Source organism: Streptopelia decaocto (genome assembly GCF_964273445.1).
Source record: "Streptopelia decaocto genome assembly, chromosome: 1".
Taxonomy (NCBI): domain Eukaryota; kingdom Metazoa; phylum Chordata; class Aves; order Columbiformes; family Columbidae; genus Streptopelia; species Streptopelia decaocto.
Window position 1 is genome coordinate 158,436,344 of NC_138663.1, and position 15,680 is coordinate 158,452,023.

A 15,680-nucleotide genomic window follows, 5' to 3' on the forward strand; every position below is an offset into this window, starting at 1 on the left:
TTTGTCTTCATTATCTGAGGCTTATAGATAGGTCATACTTTCTGTTAATCCTGATACAGGCTTTTGAAAGGAATTGGATGCTAATTTACCAGCACTTTTGCGGTGTTCATTAATTGCTGTAGTAAATAAAAACTTGGATTTGCAAGGATGAATGAGTCAGATGAGAGAGCATCCTTAATAGAGAACTTCAAATGCTTATAATTCTTAAGTATTAGACCCTTTTAATCTCCTGGAAAATTAAAATCTCATTTGCAAAAACCCTGTATTCAAATTCAGAGATGTTTTGTGATCAGTAAGAAGTATTCCTGCTGCATGCAGGAAACTTGTAACAAAAATGAGTGGAATCTGTCTCCTGACTTGCAATCTTATGTTTTAAAATGAAAGGCTACTTATGTGAGGCTGACTTTTTTTTGTAGAAGACTTAACTTTTACAAGGTCTTTGAGGTTCAGAATAAACACGAAAGCAGTTTAAGCTGTGGAGTAGTTGGTTGGGAGAGGAAGCAGCCAAACAGGTGTCAGGAGTTATTTGACTGAACAGTTACATTATTCCTTTCTGTGGTCAGTTCTCTCTTTTTAATGTACTATTAAATTAACTTTTTGGAACAGGGAGAGATTAAAACACTATGATGGGAGTACAGAAGGTTAAATGGAATGGTTAAAGAATTGAAAATGGACCTGTGCAATTACATATGGGGGAAGAAAAATAGTTTTACCGAAGACATCAGGCATACAAACTGCTGTCATTAGTTCATACAATTAAAACCTGTTTTCCTTGAGAAAGGGTGCTTGCTGGGAAATACATCTGTATGGAAAATTTCTAGACAGAAAATCAAGCAGATCTTTGTGCTGAAAACAGATAATTGGCAAATGTAAAATAAAATGTAAATTTAAACTACAGTTGCTTTTTAAAAAGGCATATGGCTCCAAATAATCTTCAGTAGTATTTCTTATCTTCGACGTGCATTTATTAACCTTCTGGTCAAAGCATTATTTAAAGCGACAGTGTACTGGCTTTGGCTGGCATAGAGTTAATATTCTTCATAGCAGCTTGTGTGGTGCTGTGTTTCAGATGTAGTAGAAAGTGCCAAAATGGGACTTTTTGGTAGAAATGGGTTATATAAGTAAATCTGCTTCTTTGTATCCAATATTTCCATTTTATTCTGTACTCTTTGCAGTCTAGACAGGTCCATTCAGCCAGGAAAATGTAAGGCTTATTTAACTTAAAAAAATAAAATTAAAAAAGAGTGCTACTTCAAAAGTAGTTTTGAAAGAGGAAGGGAAGACTAAAATTGGGTTGCCACTGATGATCGGAGCAACCGTCTCTTCCCTGAGAAGACAAATCAGTCATCATTGAGCACCCTCCTCATGGCTCAGATGCTTGCATCATTCCTTCTGAGACTGTCTTGGTCAAAATTAGCTGATCTGGTACATTTTGGAACTGTTTTTGCTGCTTTTATCTGAAACAGGTAGGAACAGAAAGGTGACTCAGGTGATGGGTCTGAGACAGACCCAGCCGTGGGCTACTAGGAAGACATCAGTGCAGTGTTCTCTGGCTTAGGTGGACCTCAAATAGCAGATATGTCTGTATCCTGAAGGAGTAAGTATCAGTACATGCTGTAAACACACCTGGATGGGCAACTTCTTGAGGGAGCTGGGGCTGTTTAGCCTGGAGAAAAGGAGGCTGAGGGGAGACCTTAACACTGTCTGCAACTACCTGAAAGGAGATTGCAGCATGGAGGATGTTGGTCTCTTCTCCCAAGTAACAAGTGATAGGATGAGAGGAAATGGCCTCAAGTTGTACCAGGGGAGGTTTAGATTGGATATTAGGAAAAAATTCTTCACATACAGGGTTGTCAGGCATTGGAACAGGCTGCCCAGGGAAGTGGTGGAGTCACCATCCCTGGAGGTGTCTAAAAGACACGTAGGTGAGGTTCTTAGGGACATGGTTTAGTGCTAGAGTTACATTATGGTTGGGCTTGATGATCCTGAGGGTCTCTTCCAACCAAAACGATTCCATGATTCTTCAAACATGTGTCACATGAACTCCTGCTCTAACGGTCTATGGATATCCATAACAGCTTTTCCAGGAGCTTATCAAACTTGGTATGTGGCATGGAGTAGACATGATAGAAATGTGGAGGTGCTGTGGCTGCGTTTCCTGCAGGCAGCCTTGTGTGGAATTTCAGATGTATGAGGGACAAGTTGTTTAAGACAGGGAATGAAGCAATGATTTTCTCAAATAATTAAATCTTATCTCTCATATACCCAGTATTCTAGATTTATTATTGGAATATCAGAGGAATTTCTTAGTGGACTTTTCAGTGTTTCTGCCTGCTGGTTTCAGTGAAGTTGGGATTGGGATTCTCTCTGTGATTAATACCTTTGTAACCCAACAGTGAGGTGCAAGAAATGTAAGGCTCTTTGTCTGAAATGATGCTTTGAGTAGTACTTTGATATCTAATGTTCTTGCACCTGACTTAGAGTACTGGAACAATATTTTTGAAACAATAGGTGCTTTTCAGATTAGATTATTCATCAAAAAGGAATCCTAAATAACTGGAGAAGGATAGGTTGATGTGCACTGCCTGAAAATGCTAAGATTTTGAGGAGTGAACTATTCCTGTTACAGGAAAACATGTAACATGCTTTGTATATTTTTTTACTTGTGCTGCAAAACTGTCTTTTCTTTTTAGCAGAAGGAAGCGGGGTCTGTATCTGCATGTTTGAGCTATTTCAGTTTGGATCTTTCAAGTTGTCAAGGTTTAATTGCAAGGTGACAATAAACTGTGGCAGATGCTCTCTGTTAATACCCCTTCTACCCTCTCCTTAGGTAGGAAAGAGTGATAAGAAGGATAAGGAAGAGAGGCTTTGCAAATTGGAAAAGGTTCTAAAGGCTTTACTAATGCTACTAATAAATAGAAAAAATATACAAAAAACACCAAGTCTCAAAATTCCCAGGTGGCAGCGTTTTGCCCCTTCCATGCGGAGTTGGTGTCCCTCCAGCGGTGATGGAGCTGGTGTGGAAACTGGAATCTGGAAACTGGATTCAGGGATGCAGGGTCTCGGACCTTGGATCACAGGCAGACAGGCAGGGTCCTCTTCAGATGCCGGCTATGGTCGAAGAGAGTGAGACCTTCGTGATCTCCCTCTTTTATAGGGTGTGTGACGCATATGGGATGGAATACTCAGTTTTAGTCACCTGTTCTGTTTGCCTCTCCTTGCAAACACGCCCCTCTCGCGACTGAATGTGTGAAGTTTTATCAGAATTCTTGGCTGTCATAGCAGTAAAGCTAAACATGAGCTTCTTCAGCATTCTGTTGATTGCTCTTACCAGTCTGGAGTGCAGTGTCCGAAAAACATGCGGTTACTTAGAAGGTACTTAGAAGAACTTGGCTGAAAGGAAAGTTACTGCAAGAGAACTGGTCTTGTTTTTAACAAAACCAGGACACCAGTAATGTTCTGATTGCGTATTTCCATATGTGATTTTTTGGGGAGGGGGGCTATTTTATAATCACATCCTATTCTTTACTGATTAACTTATTAAGCTATACAAATACTTTATATCTACTCTTTTTGCTTCTCATAGCATGTGGTAAACTTCCTTTAATATAACTCAGAAATCTTATGATTTTACGAAAGTTATTAGCAAGGGAAATATTTATGAATTTGTAAAGAGATAGTAAGTCTGATTTGCAAAGACAGAAGGCACAGATCGCAGTGTTAGTAAGAAGTGATAGCATAAAATTACTTAAATAACTTGGGTTTTTTGTCTTCTGTCAGGAATCCCATTCAAAACAGAATTCTTCAGCTGGCCAAATGTTGTCCTGATTTTAATTTGGTCTTTGGGTAAAGTTTTCTCATTCCTGTTTAGAAGAGATGCTCATAATGTGGGGGAAAGCAATTCAAATGATAAGTTGCAGACTCTTTAATAGCGTACTATGTTGGTATTTTCCCATTTTTAATCATTTCCCACACTAAGATAGTTCTGGCACTTTAGTTCTTGCAGTTCTTCCCTAGACTGTCTTCTTATACTGTCTTCTTCAGGGCTTTCTTCAGAATATTTAACCTAGCCCACAATATCTGAGGTTCATGAACGGTGCACAGGTATTCTCAGGCTGCGATGTGCCTTCAGCCTTTGCCCTGATATTGTATTTGAGTATCGAGTCTTCTGTGTACAGAGGTACTGTGCTCTGTCAGCTGTGACAATTTGAAACTGTTCTGACTTTTTTAGGCACTTCGTCTCAGTAACGTAGCCATGGCGAAAACTACCACTGGTCAAATAGTAAATCTTCTGTCGAATGATGTGAACAAATTCGATCAGGTAAGGAGTATTGCAGATCTCTCCAAGGGGCTAAAAAGTTGTGGAGTTTGAATGTAGAAGTTTTTGTTTACCACTGGTGCCTATGTGTTGCTTGTGAAAGTTTCTTATAGTTGTTTCTCTAACATTGTAGGAAGAGAAATATTCTCTTAAAATATGGGAGGAAAACCTACTCTCCCCATCCCCCACCTTAAAATATTTTCCTGCTGTTTTCTTAAGCTCTTAAGCTCAGAGAAACGTTGGTGCATGAAGATAAAACAAAATCAATGTGGCGATTTGCTTACTTTCTGGAGGTTAGGCACCTCCGTGCAGATTTAGGTCTCTGAGTCTGGTGCAGAATTCTCACTGGATGCCTCAGTACCTGCTGCAGGCAAAGGTGCTTCATCTTCATCAACCTTGTGTTATTAGGGCTTAATTTTTTAGCTAAGACCAAAAGCTAATTTTTGTTTCTTAACTATTTGCCTAGGTAACGATTTTCTTGCACTTCTTGTGGGCTGGACCAATTCAAGCCATAGCAGTAACAGTACTTCTCTGGATGGAGATAGGCCCATCGTGTCTTGCAGGAATGGCGGTTCTGATTATTCTTCTTCCCGTCCAGACCTGCATTGGGAGGCTTTTTTCTTCCCTAAGGTAAGGGTGCACGTCTTGAGTTGTAGGTATTTTCTGTCCTGAGTTTTAAAACGTGCGTGCTGGATGGAGGTGGAGTACTGCTCTGAGATCGGCTGCTGTCTGGTGAGGTGTTTTGCATTGTCTTTTATCTTCGCTGCCATTTTTCATCATTGCTAATGTGAGATTTCTGAATTCCTGTTTAGGGACTTGAAGTGTTCTGTCTTCCAGACATGCTGTAAATATCTGCTACTCAGTAGCTGTCCAGAATATTAGAAGAGTTGGGCTACTTCTGTAGCTGCCTTACTGTAGATCTTGGCATAGAATTGTGTGTAACTCCTTGAGCTCTGCCTTCCTGCATTGATGCTTAGGGAGTGGTTGCTACAAAGGCAAGACTGTCAGTACTGATGTAAATTTGACTTACTGGAGTGATACAGGAGTTGTAGCAGAAAGCTCTGAAAGTTTTGTGTTCAAAGATTTTACTCTATCTCCTCCAAGACAAAGATGCAGAGCGGACCAAGTGGAAAGAACGGAGAGAAAAAGGAAGAAAGATATTATGATGGTGGTTTTCATGCCAGCTATGAGGTTTATAACTGTAAGGTTCCTGGCTGTGGAGATAAAAATGAGTTTGCAGTAGTTTTCCATTATCAGACAAATATAATTTTTTTTTTTCTGTGACTTCCTCCTAAAAAAAAAAAGCTTGCCTCAAGTGGGAATATTGAATTATCTTCAATGTTCTGGCTTCCTAACTTTTTGTTTCTTGTGTAATTAATCATGCTTTACTTACATCATGAGTTTATAAATGGCTTTGGCGTCTAAGTGGGAATATTTTTGTGCTCCTTTACTGTGTACACATATGCTTAGTAGTGTTTATGCATCTTTGTTGCATTTGTATTCAGGGTGAATGGATTCCTTCTAGCTCTTTGGATAAGTAAAACTTTTTTTATTGAGTTACTGTTGTTGTCAAGTTGTATTTTAAGACAAGTTTTCCAGAGGTATTGAGGCTGGCATTGCCATTGCATGGCTAGGTGTGAAGAGTGAGCTGAGAATTACCAAAGCAGACCAACTCTAGACTTCCTTCTATTTGTTACCACTATGATAGTCTTCAGTTATTATGCTTATGTACTATTTCTCAAATAATGAGCCATTCAGTGTTCTTCGTCAAATTATTAGGGTTTTTTTAAATTATAAAAGCTGTTTGTGGAACACTTTCAGTATATTCTTAAACATATATTTTCACTGCATGTGTAATATGCATGCATAAGAATCAAGCTATTTCACTGTTGGGTTTTTAAAGTTTTTGAGGTTTTGAGCTTTAAGTCAATAGTTAAAATACTTAGCATTTCAATAGTGCCTTATCCATGGTGGTAAGCATTATTATCCCCATTTTACAGATGGGAAACTGAGGCACAAAGAGATTAAGGGACTTGTCCAGGGTCAGACAACAAGGTGCCAAAAGTGTCTTCTCGAAGGTATGTATTTTAAAAGTTAACCAGTGGCAGTGTAATGTTGTTTGGGTTTTTTCCCCCATTCATTAACAGCCACTTGTTTGGATGCAGTATGGAGGAACAAATTTGTTAACTACAAGAACTTTTACTTGTCTGCATGTGCATAGATCTTTTATTTGTAAATAGAAATGTGCAGTGAACAGAAGGAGTTAATGGGAAAACTGAAATGGATTCCAGCTCTGTGGTGATGAGTGTGTTCAAGTGGCAATTTCTGGGAATCTACATGGGTTTAAGGAAATCAGGCTATGAAGAAGTAATTTAAGGATTAAAGCTTTTGCTAAAATCCAGGCACGCTTAGTGTGACAGCTAATTTGTGCTATTATTCAGCATTGTGCTTGTGACCCAGTCTTGTAAACACGTATGTGCACACCAGTTTATGATGCTGGCATCAGCTTAGTGCTGAAGGAGTTCACAGAAATGGCCTTAGTATCCTGTGGAATGGTATGCTCTGTATTATGCAGTGTATGTTTTACATACACAAACACTACAAGTTTTACAAAATACACATGACCTAATTATTATTTGAGAAATAGTTCAATTATTAGACTGAAGACTATTTTATATATATTTATTCACAAGAGCTCAGCCCTCCTACTGCTTAGCCATGCAAATGTAATATTCTCATTTAAAGCCCTTTTAATTTTTTTTAGGAGAAAAACTGTATGGAACTGTTGTCAGACGTGATCAAAACCCACCAAATAGACCTCATGAAATCAAAAAGGAATTTTGCAGCTTGCCTAATTTAGAATAGTTGTTAGTATCATAGAGGGGACTTTTCAGACGCCTAAAGAATTTTCCGGTCCTACCGTGCTCTTAAGCCTGCTGCGTGAGCATGTGTTTCCCAGTCATCTTGATCTGCATGTACTCTCAACGTTTTTAAAACGGGGGGCATGTCTTCCTCTGCTGTAAATTGCCATCAGTGCACTGGAAGTCTGTGTGCATTAAACTATTATATAATATCTCTGAGACTGTAGCTTCTGGTACGTATGTACAAAGTGTGTTTTTTTTTGTAGTGCAGAGGAGTGTAACTTTTAAAAAATGAGCACCACCACTACCACCACAAACAAAAATAACCCTCCCAACCTCTTGAATATTTTAAAGCAATTTGGAAGAGGATGGTTACTATGCTAGCATTTCAGCAGGAAAACTGAAAAATTGGTTTATGGGAACTATAGCCTTTTCGGTTCATGCCGTTTAAAAAAGAAACCTCTCTCAACTTGATTATTTTGAATTATTTTCAACCTTCTGTTATCTGGAGACTGACTCTGCAAGTTAGGTCTGAAAGGTGACTTTTTCAAAAGGTTGCAGGTGAGAATTGTTGTTTGCTGCTGCAGAGACATGAGCAACATATGCGAAATTTTGCCTTTTGCAGTGGTGGTGTGTGCATGGGGAAGAAAGGATAAGCTTTCACATTCTTTGGGGAATTACTTTACTCTTTCTTTTTGAAAAAGGGAGAAGAAGACTGAGCAAAGATAATCTCGTTCCATGTCAGTATGGTCGGTTTAGACTAGGATATCTTCATGCTCAATAAGAAGCCTTGACTGTATTAAGGCCAAGTTCCTACATTTCTTTTGTCAGTTTTCTTGTATAAATATTTCCTAATACTCTGCTTCAACCATCCCAGCATGTTGGGATGAGAAGTTGGTGCTGAGAATGTTGATGCTGAGAAGTTTTTTTTAAAATGATGAGCAGGCACCTGAAATTTTTGCTACATAAGTGCTTTAAACATGGCAATTTCTTCCGGAGCATCAGAGAAATCTTACGGGGGCAGGTTAAGCTGACAAAACCCAGCCACCTCTTCTAAAGAGCTGCTTTTTTTTAATATGATCTCTGAATCTTAGCTTTCATTGGTATAAACAAAAATAAGTAAATTAGCAGGAAAAGGTATATTTTATCAAAATAAGGCCTACCATAGCTCACCACTTGCAAAGCATGTTTGTCTACATGAATGAATTCAGAATTGTAATAAGCTTTATTAGCAGGGTTTATGCATTCATTACATGTGACTTTATTTAATCATATATATTTTTTCAGTTTGTTCATCAGTGCAAACATGATGTGGGCCTAAACCAAATAAATTTACTTTAGTATTAATTACACTGAATGCTTAAAGAATCTTTATTAAACAAAACCATATCTAGATTAGCTGTCCTAAATTATAGCTCATGTAGTGTTGCTAAGTAATCTTTGCTTCAACTAGAGTTAATCTTGAAAAGACAAATGGAAGCTAGTTTCTTTAACAACATCAAAAGAGCCTTATGAGAATGGTGCTTATTTTGGTGTTTCAAAACCATTTTTTAAAGTAATTTTTTGATTTTTTTGTTTAGTTCTAAATGTAATATTTGTAAATTTTTTGAGGTTTCTTTTGTACACAAATATATTGTTTAAGGAATACCATGTGTTTGTGCAAGCTGACATATAATTCCGAACACTGAATCAACTCACAGTTCCTTGAGAAAAGGGAATACCAGGAATACAGGCGTACCACGTCTGTCTGCTGTGTATCAGCTTTGACATACTGTTTCAGGGAGGCCCTTTAATACAATTACAGTTACACGAATCCTCTTTACACATAAAAGCAAAAATGCCATTAATATGAGTGTGTAATGTGATTGTAAATAGTTTCTCTTCTTTTGAGAATCTGGGAATTTTTACTTTGTGCTGTTCACAGAAGCAAGACGGCCGCCTTAACCGATGTCAGGATTAGGACCATGAATGAAGTCATAAGTGGTATGAAGATAATAAAGATGTACGCTTGGGAAAAATCATTTGCGGAACTTGTGAATGGTTTAAGAAGGTAATCCTGGAAAGATACAGCTTGGTATATGATCGGTATCTGTTTCCATTTTTTTACATGTAAATAAGTGCATTATTTTGTGCTTTGAAGTGCAGTTGACTTGAATTTCTTTGGTGTTGTGTTTTAACCCCAGGCCAGCTACAAAGCACCACACAGCTGCTCGCTCCATAGTGGGATGGGGGAGAAAATAATAAAAAAAAAAGAAGTTTTATTTTGAGATAAAGGCAATTTAATAGGATAGCAAAGGAAGAGCAAATAATAATAGTAAAGGAATATACAAAACAAGTGATGTACAATACACTTGCTCACCACCTGCTGACTGATGCCCATCCCATCTCCAAGCAGAGATCACCCCCAGTGCCTTCCCCCAAGTTTATATACGTCATATGGTATGGGATATCCCTTTGGCCAGTTTGAGTCAGCTGTCCTGGCTGTGTCCCTTTCCTTCCTTCTCCTTGGCAGGCCAGTATGAAAAGTCCTTGACTGCTTAGCAGCAACTGAAAATCAGGATGTTATCCACATTATTCTAAATCCAAAAAACAGCACTATACCAGCTACTAGGAAGAAAACTAACTCTATCCCAGCTGAAGCCAGGACATTTGAATTTTTTTTAAACTTCCTATAGCAAGAGTGAAGTAATGAAAATATGTTTGAAGGGTCAGAAAAAGAAAGAAAGACTTTGAGATTTAGAAATTCTGTTTTCTTGGGTTTTTTTATGTTTCCTTTTACAGTTGTGTTTAAAAACAGCAACTAATAAACTGTAATAGTTGTAATTGAACAATCTCATTCTCACAGTTCTGTAAACTAATAGCAAGGAACAATAAGCAGGCATTTCTCTTCTGAGAAATACATGGAGTCTGACTTTTTGTCCTAAATTACAGTATCCCCAGGTTGTGCTCTGCTTCCCTTTCTGCATTTTGACGTATTGCTCAAGCCATCTGGGAGGGATGGAGGGGAGAAAGGCAGCAGCTCAGAAATTCCCTAGTTGTTCAACTGGCAAGCCCAGCTGAGTTTGGTATCCTAAGACTTTTCATTTCAGAGGTCAATCGGCGTCTGATTAAAACTTACTCATAAATGTGATTCTTGGTCAATATTTATGCTTTTACTTGACAATGTAAGAGCATTCAGTGCTAAAGGATAACTGGAGGAGTTCAGGTGCATATTTCTCATTATTTACTTTTCATGTTATGTTCTTCTCTAGCATATAAGTAGAAGGTTGTTATCCTGCTGTAGATTCTCTTTTTTTTTTTTTTTTTTTTTTTTAATTTGTTTTATTTGTAATTCCTTTTTTTAAAAGGATTTTTTTTCCTTTACATCCATGTGCAGGCTTGCAAACTTGCTAATGTGCCCTGGTACATTTCCTCTCATGCACATAATCCTTTCCTCCTTGTGTGAAGCCAGAGAGGGTATTTCTTTACTGAAAGCTTCCTTAATGAGTGTATTCAAATAACTAAACTTTAGATTTCCAAGTCAAACACCTTTTTAGGATTAGAGACTTCCTTTTAAGTGATGGAGAGAAATAAGCTCTTCCAAAACATATTTTGACCTCTCTTCTTTAACTGCGCTGTGGAAAACTGTAGTTAAAAGTTTTAAATTCAGACAGGTGTTTTATTGGCCAGTATTCCCACAGTGGCCCTTGGCAGTTGCTAAGACGACATGTGAACTCCTCCGTTGCTCTTTTTTCCTGTGGCTTCCCGTATTAGTTTCCTTTTATATAACTCTGTGCCTTAAGACAATGTAGTATATTATGTACAGCCTGCGGCTAGGCTGTAATTTGCCTAATATTTATGGAGAGTAGCACAAAGAACTTGCTGATTATCCACAGATAGCAAGAGGATTATTAAGGATTATTAGAGGGTGGGAAAAGAGTTTCATCCAGGATTGTAGAAGTAATTGAATTAGACCCAGTTCAAGGAGTTTACATACAAATGTTCTTTCACTGTACTCTGGAGGAGATCAGAGATTGTGAGCCCTTAAGCTGAAAAATATAAGTGTTTGAAACTCTTTGAAAGTCTGTCAATTCAGCCAATTTGGCAAGTATAGTGGGAAAGCTGCTTAACTAGTTTTCCAGTAGTGCATCCCGCATCCTTCTTTCTGTTCAGCGAGGACTTAATTTACGTCAAATTGTATAATCATAACTCGGGTTTCTAATCTTAGTGTATGGTTCCAAATGGAAGGTAATCAAAATGATCAAGATTTTCCCTGAGAATTGCCAGAATATTTTGGAAGAGAAATTAGGAATTGTTACAGGATTTTATATTCTTTATTAATTCAAGCAGATAAAACTAGGGTATATGGGGAAGGAGTAAGTTATTATGGCTCTCTTGATAAAGAAAAATTATTATTTTAGTAAGAAGTTCAGCCTGATGGCGTCCACATTGTAGATAGCGCAGTAACATTTTGAGGACTAGACTTGATGAGTCATTTAGAAGTGGAAACTGAAAGTGGAAATTGAGAACATCAGCAGCTTTTCAGTTGCTGGAGGGAGACTCTTGTGTCTCTGCAGTACTTCAGTCGCTATTGAGCTCGGGTTATGGCTGGCGGAACAATTGGCCTCCCAGATCAGTAGTTTCTGTATTATGAACCAGAATTCCTAGAGCAAAAGAAGCCAGGAGCAGGGTTCTAATTGGGAAGAATTTAGCCTGAAATTGAAGGAAATACTGCATATTCTATGATCTAGTTTGAGAAGCAGCAGCTGAATAATGTTAGATACTTGGGCCACAGGTGAACTCTTGATCTTTTGGAAGTTGTCTTGTTTTTTCAACTGCAGAGTGTGCGTTGATCTTTCCAGGAGGTTTATGCCTGAACTCCACAGGTTTTTTATATTGAAGCACAAGGAGTTTGTGGGTGCTTATCCCTTATACAGAGGTGTTTTCCTCTTTGTTCTTGTATGCAACCCAGAAAGATTTGAAGCAGATTAGAATCTGAATTAAAATATTAGTTTGACCCAAGCAGGAAAAAAAGAATATTTTGGTTTTCTGTCTTTGACAAATAATTATTTTCTACAGCTACTATGATATTAAATATAATAATTTTCCCCACTCAGTTTCTAAGCCTTTTAGATTCCTTTTTGTTACTTACTATATAACATAGATTCTTTATATATCAGCTGGGGTGCTGCGAGGGGTGTAGAAAGGTTATAAAAGTAAAATCCTGAGTCTGGCTTTCCCTCATCCTTTTGTTGGGGGCAACTGTAATGAGGGAGAGGTTTATGTGATTGTTTATATTTTACATTTTTAGGAAGGAGATTGCCATGGTTATGAAAAGCTCCTACCTTCGAGGACTGAACTTAGCCTCTTTTTTTGTGGCAAGCAAAATAACAGTGTTCATGACGTTCATGGCATATGTGCTGCTCGGCAATGCCATCTCTGCAAGCCGGGTGTTTGTTGCGGTGTCCCTGTATGGTGCAGTAAGACTGACAGTAACTCTTTTCTTCCCGGCGGCTGTTGAGAGAGTATCCGAGGCGGTGGTTAGCATACGACGAATCAAGGTATGGTGATGGATTTGAACGGTATGTGGATTTCTTCTCTTACTCTAATATTTTTTTAATGTCACCGAAAAAAGCAGCCTTACTATAGTTTTGCAGTTTGGGATTTTTAATGAAATAACCTCTTTTGAAAACTAAATGTGTTTCTGTGTGTATGTGTGTGCAAAACATTACATGGGCTGTAGGGCAGGCTGAAATGTAAGCAAAGAGTGTACATGCAAAGAGATGCTGTAGACATTTATGAAGCAAGAGGAACGTGTTTACAGATATGCAGATATGTTGGGACTGGGAGTTGGAAGACAAAGAAGAGTGATGGAAGCTGTAGGATTCACATTCCATTTGCACTGCTCTACGCTGTCAGCTGTGGAGGACATGTGTGAGCCCCAGCTGGTGTGGTGGCTGCTTTCACTACTGGAGTGAAGACTCAAATTCAATAAGTATGAACATCAGTAATGCTGCTGGTTTTGGCAGATGGACTTTTATTTTGTTTGGTTTGCTGGATTTAATGTATCTTGTGGATAAAATAGTCACGCTTGACGTGTGTACCAGGACTTTAGCATAAACTGCAAAGCAAAAGGCTTAACTGCAAAATGCATTTTGAATTTAAAAATCACGAATTGTCAAGTTATTGAAATACATAATTAAGCATGACAGCCAGTTTAGAACTTTGTTTTGCAAGAAAACCAGGTTAATCTAATCTAAAATAGGGCAAACAAACACTTTAGATGTAATCATATGGCTTTGCATAGTGTCACTGTGCCATTTGTTGATGAAAGTAACTAAAAATCTCCTCTTTTATTTTCTTCTCCAATATGCTCGAATATAGTAGATCAGCTTTTTGTTGATAAATTGTCCAACTATATTAAATTTACTAACTATACAAAAACCTATGTATTAAACAGGTAATCTTTGCACTTCAAAGAAGCATTTTGCAAGTGCTGACACAAATGGAGTTAGAGAAGGTTAATATGTGAAAATCATGACCACAGCAATATTGTAGGCACTAACATTTATTACTACTTTTTAAACTCAAGTGTTGGAGAGGAGGGAAGTGCTTGGGATGCTGCACACTGTCTTTTCTGTGCTTTCTGTATCCAGCTGCAGGGCAGTGCTCTTTCAGGGGTTCTTACAAGCTGTGCAGGTTGAGAGACGTGGATGCCTAAAAACAATGCTGTAAAACAGGAGAACGGCACTTGAGTAGAGGCAGTGATGATCTGTGCCCTTTTTCCCTCTTGTGTCTGTTTCCAGCATATCGTAGTGGTCACATGAATTTGCTTCTGGCATCTGGCTCCAGCTCCCTGGCACTTATGATTCCTTAAGGATGGTTTTTGGAAACCAGCTCCAGCATTAAGGTTCATTCGGCAAGGAGTTGTCCTAATGAATCTGTAGCATCCCAGATGCTGTTGCCAACTTTTTACCTTCCATGTCCCAAACTATTTTAGGGTGGGATGTTTTGCTACTGAATGACAAGATGCTACTGATGACCAAAGATGTGTTATTGAGATCACAGAATCACAGAATCGACTGGGTTGGAAAAGACCTCAGAGATTATCGAGTCCAACCCTTGGTCCAACTCTAGTCCATTTATTAGATCATGGCACTAAGTGCCATGTCCAATCTGAGTTTAAAAACCTCCAGGGACGGCGAGTCCACCACCTCCCTGGGCAGGCCATTCCAATGCCTGACCACTCTCTCTGTAAAGAATTTCTTTCTAATATCCAGCCTAAATTTCCCCTGGCAGAGTTTAAGCCCATGCCCCCTTGTCCTATTGCTAACTGCCTGGGAGAAGAGACCAATCCCCACCTGGCTATAACTTCCCTTCAGGTAGATGAAAATAAGTGGAAAGTAATAGGAGAAGAGAGAAGGAAATACAGAAAAAAATTATTAAGATGATGGCTAGGTATATTTGGGCAAAACTGAAAATGTATTTTTTTAAGAACGTGCTTTCTCTTACGTTTTGTAGAACAAGCAAGGTTTCTGCACTGATCTTAAAGTACTCTCAGATAAAGAGAAGGAAGCAGGAAATACTGTGCTTCATGTGACAATAAAGAATGATAGTCATCTGGAAAGTAGTAGCCTTTCTTTCCATATTCATTTATACACACATAAGAACTGTGTGGCAAAAAGAAGAGCGATCTCTTCATTATGTTTTTCACCTAAGCTCTCTTTTCCCCTCACCCTTAGCTAGACATCTGAGAGCTGGTCTGCATCTCTTCTCTTTTGAGATGGAGCAACAAGCTCAGGGTTCCCTTGTGAAACAAAGTGGGAGCAGTTGTTTTTGGGAGGGTTATTTTGACAGACATGCAGAAAAGGGAAGTTGTAGCTGAGTGCAAAACATAAATGTTTCTCTTTCAAGGACATTCATATCTCGAGGTAAATTTTGCTTCTCGGCATCCTGTGGATGGTAGCAACTCTATTTTTCTCTGCATGGAAGATTATTAAGTACAAAAACAATGGAAGAATGTTTTAAGAGAACATAAAAAGTCTCTAAGGCTTAAGTTACTTTCCTGCATTTGAAAGCTGTATTTCTAGTGTTGTTTAAAATTCATTATGTTAACCATATAACTTTCTTCTTCGTTTGTACTGGTTTTGTTTGAAAGCTTCCATATGTGATACTGTAATATTTTTTAAGTTAAATAGGTAGCTAGGATTTATACCTGGGATTAATGCTACTGCTATAAGAGGAAACTCTTAGCAAATGCAGAAACAATGAGAGACAATTCCTTACTTAAGACTGCTGTGGTATTTCAGCCATCATCTAAATCCCAATCACACTTCTGAGGTCTTTTCTCAATCCACACACCCCAGTACTCATTTAGGCTGTGTTTGGTGTTTCTTTCCCTGCCTCCCACCCTCTCCTCCCTAGTTCTTTTTCACGCACACACCCATTGGGTCCTGCCCGTCTAAAAACAGCGCTCAGCAATACTTACCTGGCCAGAGAGCTCAGGCATGTGTGGCTTTGCA

At 38.4% G+C, this 15,680-nt stretch overlaps 1 protein-coding gene across 3 annotated transcripts in view; it reads left to right on the plus strand.

Moving 5' to 3' along the window:
• The window catches only part of ABCC4 (ATP binding cassette subfamily C member 4 (PEL blood group)), a 155,522-nt gene that overhangs the window by 18,732 nt on the left and 121,110 nt on the right, over positions 1-15,680 (plus strand). For all 3 annotated transcript variants that reach the window (XM_082076217.1, XM_082076216.1, XM_082076218.1), the window contains exons 5-8: positions 4,232-4,321; positions 4,785-4,948; positions 9,104-9,229; positions 12,470-12,719. In XM_082076217.1, the coding sequence (XP_081932343.1) occupies positions 4,232-4,321; positions 4,785-4,948; positions 9,104-9,229; positions 12,470-12,719 (630 nt within the window). The remainder of the gene's footprint in view (positions 1-4,231; positions 4,322-4,784; positions 4,949-9,103; positions 9,230-12,469; positions 12,720-15,680) is intronic.